The sequence below is a fragment of the Catharus ustulatus genome, chromosome 22, assembly GCF_009819885.2.
Source record: "Catharus ustulatus isolate bCatUst1 chromosome 22, bCatUst1.pri.v2, whole genome shotgun sequence".
In the NCBI taxonomy this organism is placed as follows: domain Eukaryota; kingdom Metazoa; phylum Chordata; class Aves; order Passeriformes; family Turdidae; genus Catharus; species Catharus ustulatus.
Genome location: NC_046242.1, coordinates 10,487,073 through 10,499,417, shown reverse-complemented (window position 1 = coordinate 10,499,417; position 12,345 = coordinate 10,487,073). Strand labels below are relative to the sequence as shown.

At 56.7% G+C, this 12,345-nt stretch overlaps 1 protein-coding gene across 1 annotated transcript; it reads right to left on the bottom strand.

Moving 5' to 3' along the window:
- Window positions 1–8,967: 8,967 nt before the first annotated feature.
- On the bottom strand, window positions 8,968–11,820 carry ABHD11 (abhydrolase domain containing 11). Its single transcript, XM_033078168.2, has 6 exons — window positions 11,785–11,820; window positions 10,890–11,025; window positions 10,618–10,795; window positions 10,022–10,192; window positions 9,745–9,926; window positions 8,968–9,463 (listed from the first exon to the last, which is right to left on the bottom strand). Exons 2-6 carry the CDS (start codon window positions 11,006–11,008, stop codon window positions 9,331–9,333), a joined length of 783 nt encoding a protein of 260 aa, XP_032934059.1. The 5' UTR covers window positions 11,009–11,025; window positions 11,785–11,820; the 3' UTR covers window positions 8,968–9,330.
- Window positions 11,821–12,345: the final 525 nt, after the last annotated feature.

Sequence of the window (12,345 nt, the reverse complement as noted above, 5' to 3'; positions counted from 1 at the left end):
TATTTTGCTAGCAGAATATTCCCACCTATCTTATTTCTAGCAAATCCCATTCCCAAAGCTTAGGAAAACCTCAATTCTAAATGCCATCCTTGCTGTGAACACTGTGCCTATCTCTGCACAGATAGTCTGATGGTGGGATCAGACCTGCACTCTTACAAGAGGCAGCACAGTCTGTCCCCCAGGAAAATAAATGTTGGCAAAAGCAGAACGACCTCCCATCATGCGTGGCCGGGCCAGCCAACCTTCCCGGGTGTGCAGTGCCTGAGATCAGCTGTATCACACACACTGCTGAGCAAACACTCCACCTAGAAGTGAAGCAATAGGATCTATGAGGGAAGGCAGATCAGGAATGCTTTCCATCAGACACTAAAAGCGAATAAAGCGCCTACAAATGCTCACAACATAAAAGGAAACCTCAGAGGCCAGAAATTTGATACATGTTGAAACAGAATATACTGACACATAACTCTCCTTTCTTGGGATAAGCCCTGGGCAGGCTTCTCCCACTCGAAGAAATTTGAGGGTATCTCTCAACTGAGAAAGAATAACACAAATTAGTAAGTAACAACAAAGGCCTTACCGCTGTTAAGAGTGGGAACTGCCAGTTTAGTCTGTCCCGCTGGTTACCTCTGTCTGGAAAGGCCAAGGCTGCTCCCAGACCCCCCCACACAGAGATCACTGCAAAATGACATTGCAAAACGCACTCCATGAAAAAACTATCCCCACAATTTGATTCCCACCCCTCTGGGAAGGGGTTCCTCCAGCTCTAAGGCAAATCCAGGTGTGTCAGAGTGACCAGAGGTTGCACATCAAATCTCAGCAGCCCAGGAATGACCAAACTAGGGAGAAATTAAGTAAAGTTGGAAGGAAATAGGTTATGGGGAATGTGTGTAACTCAAAGAGGATTCCAAGAGTCCAGACTTTGAGACAAGGGTGCCCCATTACCAGCACAGGTTTCCTGGCAGGAACACAGGGTCATTTCAAACACAATTCAGTCACTGAACAAGTTTCAGTATCATTTCAGCTCACATTCCCAGAAACGAGCTGGTTTCCCAGTGCTGCACCGACATATCCAGCAGCACAGTACACAGCTGCTGACAGAGCCTCCCAGTCAATCCCCTCTGAGGCTCTGGCTGCAAAGCCAAAGCATCTCACATCAGGGCAGTTTCCTTCCGGGCAGAAATTCACCATCTCAAAGGAAAGCATCCCCTTTTGCTTGGATTCGGCTGCCGGCCACGAGGTGTGGATGCAGTTGTACTCATTGCTTTGAACAGGACAGGGACCAAATCACCCTGGAAAGTAGGCCCGAGCAGGCGTTTGCTATTTATAAGCTAATCATCTGATCCCTCCGGAGGGAAATCCTATCCTTTGGGGCTGTTGGGAATGCGTGGAACTGCAGGAGCATCAGGGAGGAACAGAAGGGAAGTGATTACATCGAACAGGAGCGTGCTCCAAGTGATCAGACAAAATTCCTCCCTGCTCTGTTGCAGCCCCAGCATCCTCCTGAAGAACAGGCCAGGGATTACAAGCAGGGATTAATCTGTTATGCTAATTTGCTAAGAGCAAAGTAATTTTTTTAATAGCTCTCATCTCCATTCATCATTATCTAAAAAGGGCCCTGATCTAGTTCTGCAAAGAGCGACAAGTCTCACAATAAGAGCCCACTTGAAATCCAAAAACACACGGGAAACTGGTTGGCTGGAGCTGCCTCAGAAAGGGAAAGGCATGAGCTTTCATAACTCTTTGATAATTATTGATTCCTTGGGGGAGCATGCCTGTCTTGGGAAGTTGAGTGTGATGTGCAAGTATGCAATACTGATTTCTTTCCTTCTGTTCACATTTCTCTCTGATAAAAATAACCTGGGTTAGATGACACTGCAGGATTTTCCTGTGAAACAACGCTCAGTCATTTCCAACACCACTGCACACAGTGCACACACTCAGTGCAACCACACATACCCAAAAACAATCTCAGTTCTCTCTACCCTCCTTTTTCCTCACCCACCAAAGTACTACTGAAAACAACCTCTCCCTCCACTGACAGCAGCCTCTGAAACAAACTGGAGACAGCAAGGAGGAATGGAAATAGCTCTGTCTCAAACAGCACAGACTAAAACCATATCTCTTGGAGAAGAACGCCCAATTCCCAGAGGAATGCTCACATATAGGGCAGACTAGAGTCATCCAGGCCTGACACCTCCCTCCAGGTGAGCAAAGCTCAGCGAGACACATTCACCAAGCCAAGGAAAGGCGTCTCACATCATCCCTGCGCTCCCCCAGCACTGGCACAAGGAAGACTTTGAGAAGCCCCATGTAAACAAAAAACAAAAGCAGGCCAGTGCATATTTGGCAGATTGAGATCACAATAAAAGCTGGCACAGCAGCATTCTCCAAGTCTCTGTGGCAAAATCTGCCCATAAAGCTTCCATTGATTTGGGTTTTGAGTTTGGGTTTTTTTCCTTTTAGCTTGTTATAGCCAAACCTGACAGGTAAGTTACACTGTTGTTGAGACAGGTGGGCTGGAAGGACCCTGCCACAAAACTCACAGCAGCGACACCTCTGAGGAAATGTCCCAGTCAAGGCTCTCTCAGAAAAATTAAATCACTCTCACAGATTCCTGAGAATGTAGCAAAGAAAAAGGGGAGCCCAGATGTTCCTAGAAATTCATAAGTGAATTTTTTGCATTTATTTCCCAGTTTACTTAGATGTCCATCTTCCAGCAAACTCCCTGAAAGATACCACAACCACCTCACAGACCCCCAAGCAGATCAGACCCCAAACTCCTGGGCCTGTGAGCTCAGCTGCTTTTATTTAAAACAAAGAAAAATATGGAACCTCCATGTAAAAGTTGGCAGTCAATACACTGACTTTGGGAAGTTTGTTCTCATGCTTGCAATTCTCTGTCATCTAAAGATATAGATTTTGGATTCCATGTACACATACCCTGACCAGCCACACTGAATTCCCAGTGTCCAGCCTCTGCTCTCCACAAGCAGAGTTCTCTCAGCACCACATGGCAGCTTTTTTCACCTTTAATCCCACCTCACACATCTCCAAACTCTGCCCAGCTTTCCACCAGCTTTGAATCACACCCAAGCACCAAATCTGGACACAGCAGCTTTTGCACCAGTATGGGAGCTGAGTTAACATTCCTCCTCCTCAGTGAGGTACCAAAGACCACTTCCAGCGCAGCTTCCTGTGTTCGATACATTCATGAACCCAGGCAAAAATTCCTGCTTCCCAGGACAGATCCCACTTCTCCCTCCCTTGTTTCTCTTTTCCCGTTTCGGACTCTTCCTGAAGCTTGCTTTCTCTGGTAAAACAGGCATGGTCTTCCCAAAGTCCTGTGCCAAACTAACCAGGCCACAATGTTGGATTCTCATTTCCCATTTTCTACTCAGCACTCTGAGTTGCTCATGCAGTTCCTCAGCTTTTAGCTGTCAGCTTCCCTCAAGTGATTGCCAAAATCACTGTCAGGATCCTTATGAGACAGTTAACATAACATGCCCAATAACGTTCTAGGAACCCTCAGTTTAACATGGATTATTTTGAGTTCATCCCATTTCAGTTAATTCAGCAGGAAACCCCCAAGGCATCGCATCAGCTGCTTTTGGGAAGCCAGTGTTCACACAGTTAGCTGGGGGGGGTGTATCACCATCTCCACACCAAACTTCAGCCACCCGCAGTTCCAAACCAGCACAGAACCAGCTCCTACCCAACACGGAGGAGAGGCACCTGCTCCAAACACAGCCGTGTGTGGCCTCTAAGGGGGCACCTGCCAAACTCCAACGCATGCGACCATGAACCAGGTTCGTGCCGCTACTCCGGATCTCTGCGGCACAAGAATCTCCAACCCACCAGGCACTTCCAGGAGGGATCTGCACGGCATCAGCGCGGCTGGACGGGAGAGGGAGGCGAGCCGCGCCCGCAGCCTCGACCCGGGGAAGGGCTCAGGCCCCGCGGCAGGGCCGGAGCAGCTCTGCGCCGCTGCTCGGCCTGACTGCGACCCCGCCTCTGCCCGCCGATGACACCACGGAACCTCCGGAGCAGCCCGGCCCGGGACCGGCCCACAGGGCCGCCGCCGCCTCAGCGCTGCTGCCACCGGGCGGTGCCGCCCCTCACGGACAGGCCCCGGGGAGGCCGCGCTCACGGGGCGGCGGGGAGAAGGAGCGGGGCCGCGGCGGGCGGTAGCCCGAGGAGCAGCACTGGCTGCCGGAGCGGCGGGGGAGAGCGGGGAGAGGAGAGTCCCGGGCAGCCCCAGCCTCACCTGTCCCGGCGGGTCCCGCCCGGCTCCGGCCGCGCCGCTCCCGCCTCTGCCGCGTGCAGCTCCCGCCTGGCCCGCGCGTCCCGACCAATCAATGCCCGGCACGGCCGGCCCCACCGACCAATCAGCGGAGAGAACGCGTCCCCGCCCAGCGCCACCGGCCGCCAGGCCACGCCCACCCAGCCTCCCGCCAGGCCTATCCCGTGACACGAGGGGGGGTGGTGCCTGGCGCCCAACGGCCAATGAGAAATCACAGCGCGTCCTGCCTCAGCCAATGGGCGGCCGCACAGCGCCGCCCCTCAGAAAGGGCGGGCGGGCGGCGGGAACGGGGAGTGGCTGGGCTGTCTCGTCACGTGACCTCCCGGTGACAGTGCCCCCTCCCCGCCTCCGGCCCGCGGGCCGCCGGAGCCTGCCGAGCCTCGGTCCCCGGCAGTGCCCAGGTCAACAACCCCTGGGCATCGGCCGGGGCAGGGTGGCGCGGCGTCGCTGCCTCTGTCATTGTCTACGGAAGCCACCTGAATGGTCAGGAGATCCTGAGGCCTGCCCGTTCTATCGCCCCGCTCAGCTTCGGGCAGGAGCTGCTGCTTCTCTCTGCCTGCATGTGCCTTCCCCGGGGCTGGATGGCCTCTGCCCCTCGCCTCCTCCCCGCGTTTCCCGATCCTTGGCTTTACTTCTGCCTTTCACATCCTCCTTTCTGCCCTGCGGAACAGCCCTGCTAGTGTAGTTAGGGGCAATCTCAGGCTTTCCCATAGCCCGGGTTTTACGTTCCAGGATCCTGCGGGCTGCATCACAAAATAGTTGAAACTGGAAGGGACATGTGAAGATGGCCTAGTCCAACCCCCCTGCGAAGGCAGGGTCACCCAGAGCGAGTGACAGGAACGCGTCCGAGTGTGTTTGGAATGCCTCCAGAGAAGGAGACCCCGCGCCCTCCCCGGGCAGCTGTTTCAGCGCTCCCAGCATGAGGTGCTGCTGCCCGAGGCGGTGTCTCTCTGCAGCCCCTGGAAAGGATGAGCTGAGCCCAGCTCCAGACAGGTCTGAAAGGTTTGAGGGTGTACACAAAGGGATGTTGGTCCTCGACAGAGGACAACCATTCCTGCCTGATGCCAGCTGTGAGTGGAGCTGTCACGGGCCTGGCTCTGAGCAGTGCAGGAGGGAGCTTTGTCCTGCAGATGCTGAATCTTGGCAGATGCATTGCTTCGGGTGATTTCCCTGGGAAAAATGTCTGAGAAAAGGGGGAAGTGGGTGATAGCAGGAAAAGCCTCTGGGCTGGAAAATGAAGGTGGGAGCAGCACCCTGGGTTGGCAGTAGGGCAGAGGGAGCAGGTAGAGAGGTGATGGGGACAGGGCAGCACCTGGAGGGAGTGGTGGGGCAGATGGTGCCATCCTGGAAAGCAGCTGCTCCAGAATGTGCAGAAAGAGTTTGTGGAGCATGTGAGCAATCCACTGATCTCTGGGATGCTGGACAACTTGCTGATCCCAAGAGTTCTGAGCCTTGGTTAGGTGGAAGAGATGCAGGATCAATGCAGGATGCACATGGATAAGGCTTGGCTCCTCAAACGTGCTCCAGAAAGGGCATCAAGGCCAGACAGATCTTCACTGACAGCCTCAGGATGATGAAGCAGCTGGGTATGATGAGAGATGAAGGGATGTGGTCTGCTCCTGGCCAGAACCTCCAGTGGAGCAGGGTCCAGCCCTGGAGAGTGTCCGAGGCTCAAAGGCAAGGGGCAGCTGGGTATCACTGCACTGAGACCCCCTTGCTACCCTGTGATGACAGAGCTCTCAGGGGTGGTTGCCCCCCGTGGGGGGCCCTGCCCTGCAACAGCCCCTCTTGCTGCCGGCACTTCCCAGTGTAACTGAGGGGCTTTCTGCTTGCAGGGCCCTCTGCTGTGCCACTGGCCTTTCCTGACATTGACGTGCCCCCTTAGTCCCTGTTGGCATTCAGGGCGTGCAGTGGATCCAGCAGTGCTCCCTGAGTGATTACTGAGACATCAGGGACAGAGAAGGAGTCCATGTGCTGTGGGCAGAGGAGATCAGAGGAGGGCTGGAGCATAGCTCAGTCATCCTGATGAAGCAGGCAAGGGGTGAAGGGAGCCAGGGGCCTGTCGACCAAGGAGCAGGGCAGCAGATCATGGAATCATAGAATCAGTTTGATTGGAAAAGACCTTTGAGGTCACTGAGTCCAGCCTTTACTGCAGGGAACCCCAGTGCTGGGGTACATGGCTGCTCAGGATACCTGCAGGTCTCCCTTAGCAGCAGCAGGGCCATAGCTTTCTGACTGCCTTCCCTGGCACCTCCCTGCAGACGGGGCTCCCACACCACCCCTCGCCCCCACCACAGCTCTGCCTTCACTCCTCCTGCCGATTTTATCTCTCCCGCCAACCACTGCGGTGGAAATTGGCTTCTCCTGCTGGATCTCACATGGCTCCAAGCCATGCCAGCATGGCATCTGGGAGAACAGGAGAGCAGAGGCTTGAGAAAATATTTACAACACTTGTGTCTTCCCTAGGCTGCCTTGTCCTTTTTCTATGCTGTTGGTCAGATGTGCCAAACAGAATGATCTTAGAGAAGGTACCCCAGGCTCCTGATCTGGCACCAGCATTAATCACTATCGCAGTGAGGGATACTTGACATCTTCTGTCATCCCAGATACCATGTCCTGCAGGTCATCAACAGGCTCTATTCCTACCCAGTGCCTCATAGAGCAGTTTTTAAACCATGCCTGCAACAACCACATAGAGGTCTAGGTTCCTAAAGGTGGGCTTTGTGGTTAACTGCGGTTAACTGTGGTTAACTGCAGCTGTGCCAAGGATCAGACATCCTGCTTGGAGCAGGCCAGCTCAGGTAATTTCTTGACAGGCCCCTTGGGAGCAGGCTGTCAAAAAGGATCTGGTTTTGCCTAGGGAGTCAGCTGGATCTCTGGAAGCATCAGCACCCTGACATTTGATGGGCATAGGGCCCAGTGAGTTGATGCCAGCACATGGCATCACTCGTGCCACCAGACACATCCCTGGACATGCCTCTGGGATGTCTCTTGATTCCCTGTACCCTTCCCATGCAGGAAACAGAGTTGTTCTCATTTCTCACTGCTGTCTCGCTCACCTGAGGTCTGACAATGCTTCCCTACGCTCCCTCAGCAGATGCCATCACAAGAATGGACTACAATGTTCTGGAAGCTTTACCTCTTCTCAGGCCACTGATTTCCTGCCATGGTGAGACTCTTCACCTCACACCTTGTAGCTGCCTTTTGTCTGTGCTCCAAACCTGGTACCTGGAAGGAATGGGAAGAAATCCCCCACTGATCCTGGGCTCCAGAGGTCATGGCTCAGTCCAAAGGTCTTGTGTGCTGATAGCTGGGGCCAGACCCCACCCCCAGCTGGCTGGTGGCACCCAAGGAACTCATTTCAGTAGCTTGTTACTCTGGAGCTTATTGGTCTGATGTTCTTCATGGGAAAAAAAGAACACACAGACAGCAAAAATGTTTGAATTTGAGGGTGATATAGTGGAAAACTCAAGGCCAATGCAGCCCAGCTCCTGAGAGGAGGAAAGATGGAAGGGAAGGGAAGGGAAGGGAAGGGAAGGGAAGGGAAGGGAAGGGAAGGGAAGGGAAGGGAAGGGAAGGGAAGGGAAGGGAAGGGAAGGGAAGGGAAGGGAAGGGAAGGGAAGGGAAGGGAAGGGAAGGGAAGGGAAGGGAAGGGAAGGGAAGGGAAGGGAAGGGAAGGGAAGGGAAGGGAAGGGAAGGGAAGGGAAGGGAAGGGAAGGGAAGGGAAGGGAAGGGAAGGGAAGGGAAGGGAAGGGAAGGGAAGGGAAGGGAAGGGAAGGGAAGGGAAGGGAAGGGAAGGGAGGGGAAGGGAAGGGAAGGGAAGGGAAGGGAAGGGAAGGGAAGGGAAGGGAAGGGAAGGGAAGGGAAGGGAAAAGAGGAAAGGAGAAAGAGGAAAGAGGAAAATAGAAAATAATAGAAAATAATAGAAAATAGAAAAGAACAGCTCTGCAGAAACACAGCAAATCTCCAAAGCAGTCCCTGGTGCCCGCTCTGCTAGGCAACTACAGCCAGACCTTGAATAAAACATCCTCAGTCTTCTTCTCTACCTCCCTTTTGGGGCCTCCAAACAACCCCAAATTAAGCAAATTCATCCCAAGGAGCAGCAGACACCTGGCTCTGGAGCAGCAAAGGCAGAGATGGTTAGTGTCTCCTCTATTGTCCACACACAGAGTGTGTCCGGGTTGTGACAGAGATGATCTGTCAGCCCCATAGTCACTCTTGCCCTGTCCCCAGCTTTACCAGTTGTCCAATAAAGGGATTTTTGCAGCAGACCTCTGCTCCTCTGCCTCCAGCCCACGGTGGGTGGGCATTATGCTGCATTGGGAGGATGCAGAGCAGGTAGGAGGGAAGAAATTGTCAAGAGCTCAGGGACGAAGTGACACCTGCCTTTGGGACAGTCTGGGCAGACACGCTCCTGGCTCAGGAGGCAGATTCCCCTGCTCTCCAATTCTTACACTGCCCCAGGCATAGAGCAAAGATGCAAATTCCCCTGGGAGCCAAGAAAGATCCTCAGACCTGTCTCACATGCACTGCTCCCACAGCTTGTCACATTAGGGCCCAGTCCAGCTGCCACTTCCCACCAGCATCCCTGCTGCCAACCAAGAATCCCCTCCTATGCTCCCTACACATGCCCTGCCCTCCATGGCCACATCCAACCCCAGTTCTGCCTTGACACAGGTTCAGTTTATTGTACGTTCTGCAAAGTCACAGCCAGATCTGTGGAAGGGTCTGGCAACAGGAAAACAAGAGGGCTCTCCTGCCCCTGCATGACACCCCAGTGCAGGCAGGACAGTGTCCTGAGTCAGTGCCATGCCACGACCCTGCGAGGTGGCAGGAGATCTCAGGAGGATGCAGGGGTCTCTCTGCTCTAGCTGCAAGAGAATCAGGATGGGAGAAGGTCTTGCAGGAAAGATCAGACTGCAGTGAGGACAGCCAGTCCCAGCTGACACCATCCTCAGAGCGTCACTGCCCAGAGCTCCTCAGGACCCACATGCTCCTTGCAGAAACCCTGGTCCCCAGTGCTCTGGCTATGGCAGGAAATTGAGGACAGCAGTGATGAATTCTTCAAATTTATCCTGATGGACTATGTGGCCTGCACCTTTAATGTACTGGATCTCTGCCTTGGGGAAGAGGCGTTGGATCTCTGGGTGGTCTCTGGAGCTGCAGGACAAGAGAACATGCCATGATCAAAGTTCTCTCCTGGTGTCTTCCCTCACCCTTCCCAAGCAGAGGATGATCCAAGGTATGACTTCTTCCCTGTTGGGAAAGCCCAAGGGGCCCCTAAATTCCCCCTCGCTCCAGCGTGTCGGTGTCACTGGCTGCTGGAGGAACAGCCCTTGCTCAGGATCTTCTCCATCCCGGGGGCTCCTCCCACCCTCAGCAGCTGCAAAGAGCACAAAAGGTCAAATCACAGACCTGGAACTGCTTCTCTCCTGTCTCACCTGATATAGGGTGAGTCGGACCCTCCCAAAAAGAGTGCAGGACCGGGATATGGCTTGTGGAAGAGAGGGAAGTTCATGATATCTGCCAGGTGCCGGGAAATAGCCTCCAGGTTCACCCGCCACACGTAGCGGCCTTCCACCTCCACCAGGTTGGTCAGGAGGAACTGTCTCAGCTGTGGGAGCTGCCGTGGAAGGGCATCATGCTCTTCAGTAAGAGCAACAAAGGAAGATGTCCTGGTACTCTCCATCCTCCCCCATCTCCTTTGGGATTTCCTACCTTGACCACGGGCTGCAGCTGGTCATCTGCCAGCTGGCGTGCTGCGGAGCGGGACAGCCCCATCGGGACCTTCACCTCCTTCATGGCCGAGATGTAGGCAGAGAATTCGGACACAGGGGCGGTTGAGCCAGGACCAATGTCTACAGAGATGAGGCGCTCCACCAGGTCTGGCTGGAGACACAAGCAGAACAGATCATATCAGATGCCAGGATCTCCCAACATCTCCCCAGTGGAGTGGGCAAAGGGCTCCACTCCCAGTCAGATTCCCTGGAGGGTCTTAGCTCCCTCCTGTTTCAGCAGAGACCTCCATGTGCCCTTCCCAGAGTCCTTGTGCTTGGCACAGATCTCCAAGCTCCCTCACAGTCGGTGCTGGAGGAGCAGAGCATGGGCTGGTGGACATAGATTTGCTCCTGCTCCCATAGCCTGGCTTACAATTCTGTGTGGCACAGCACCCACCCTGATACAGACAAGTCTCTGTGAAGCTGGGGGCAAGGCTGGCATCGGTGAACCATCTCAGAAGGTGCCATCCCCTTCCTACAGCCCCCACTGGAACTTCCTCAGCCTGTGAGCCCACTCCCAACCCCGTGCCTGCTGACCTGCTGCAAGGCCAGTGTCATGGCTGTCTTGCCCCCCATGCTGTGTCCCACAACGATGCACTTGGTGATGCCCAGGCGGCTCAGGAGGTGCTGCACGTCCAGGCTCATCACTTCATATGTCATCACAGGGCTGTGGGGGCTGCTGCCATGGTTCCGGGCATCCACTGTCAGCACCTGCCTGGGCAGGGGTAGTATGTCACCCCAGGCACTGCCCACCATGACCCCGGACCCCTCCCTGTGTGCTGCACCTCCCTCTAGCCCCTGGGTCTCACCTTGCCACTGCCACGGCGCACCAGCGTCTTGGCCACCGTCTTGAAGTTGCCCTGGCTGCCAAAGAGCCCGTGGAGCAAGACGAGGGGTGTCCGATCCCTGCGACCCTCCACCTCCTCATAGGCCACGGGCACTGCACTGCAGGGAGACAGGCATGGGGTATGGCCAGAGGTGCAGGGAAGAAGTGAGTCCTGCCTTGTGCCCAGCCCTGGGGGCACCTCTGGAGTGCTGTGTCCAGCTCTGGATCCTCAGCACAGCAGGGACAGGGAGCTTCTGGAGCGGGGCCAGCACAGGCTGTGAGGATGAGGAGGGCCTGGAGCATCTCCGTGCCCAGGAAAGGCTGAGGGAGCTGGGGCTGTCCAGCCTGGAGAGGAGCCCCAGCTGAGAGGGACCCTCAGCCCTGGGTGTCCCTGTGTGCAGGGAGGGGCAGAGCAGGGCCCAGGCTCTGCTCCAGGGCCCAGCAGTGGCACCAGAGGAACGGGCAGGGACTGAGCCCAGCAATTGCCCCTGCACAGGAGGCAGAACTTCTGCCCTGGGCAGTGCCCAGCCCTGAACAGGCTGCCCAGGGAGGGGCTGGAGTGTCCCTCAGCAGGGATATTCCAGAGCCACATGGACACATCCCGTGCCTCTGTGGTCCCTTCCAGCCGGACCCAGCCTGCGATTCCCTGAGAGCGCGGCCAGGGCTGGGCCAAGGGCAGGCGGGGGAGAGGGCGTGGCTGAGGCTCGGTCAAACCCGCTCACCGCCCGTGGGGAAACATCCCGCGCAAGGGGCGTGGCTTGACGGAGGTGTGGCCAGTTCCCTCGTGACAGTCCCGCCCCTGCTCGCGGGATTTCCCCCCTGGGTCCTTCCCGGGACCGCTCCCATCGCCCCCTCCCCGTGCGCGGCCGGGCCCTTACGTGGCCACGGAGCGGGCGGCGGCGGCAGCGGGCTGCGGGAGGGAGCGCGGGAGGAGCGGCGGGGCCGGGGTGCGGGGCAGCCGGCGGAGCACCATGGCGGCGGCGGCCGGCGGGCCGTGACGCGACGTTCGTGGGCGGCTCCGCCGTTGCCCCGCCCCAACGGCGGCGGGCGCCTCCGTGCGGCTGGACGGCGGCAGCGCACGCACGGAAGGGTCACGGCGGGGCCCGTCCCGCTGCTGCTCCCGCGGGCACCGGAGCGAGCAGCGGGGTTGCGGCCTGGGAGGAGTGAGCCGGGCGGGGCGGCTCCCTGCGGGTGGGGGTTGTTCCGCAGCGCCCTTCCTCCCGCTGCCGCCTGCAGGCACAGCGGAACCGGCCGGCTCAGCCCCGCACTCGCCGCCCCCGGCTGTGCTTCCCCCAGGATCGGCTCCGCGCTCCTGCGGCGGCTCTTGCCCCTTTGTCCCTGCCCGCTGGAGCGTGGCGGCGGGCGGGAGGGTGCGGCCGAGCAGGGTGGCCTCACCCCTGAGCGGCTCCGGGGCGGGGGAAGCGCCTCGCGGCCCCCCC

Excerpts from the sequence above, each read along its gene's own strand:
- ABHD11 (XM_033078168.2), bottom strand. The coding sequence starts at position 11,008 with ATGAGGAGGTGGAGGGTCGCAGGGATCGGACACCCCTCGTCTTGCTCC. Across the intron at positions 10,193-10,617 it reads TGACACTGGCCTTGCAGCAG|CCAGACCTGGTGGAGCGCCT; the intron begins GTCAGCAGGCAC and ends TTGTGTCTCCAG. Across the intron at positions 9,464-9,744 it reads TCCGACTCACCCTATATCAG|CTCCAGAGACCACCCAGAGA; the intron begins GTGAGACAGGAG and ends CTTGTCCTGCAG.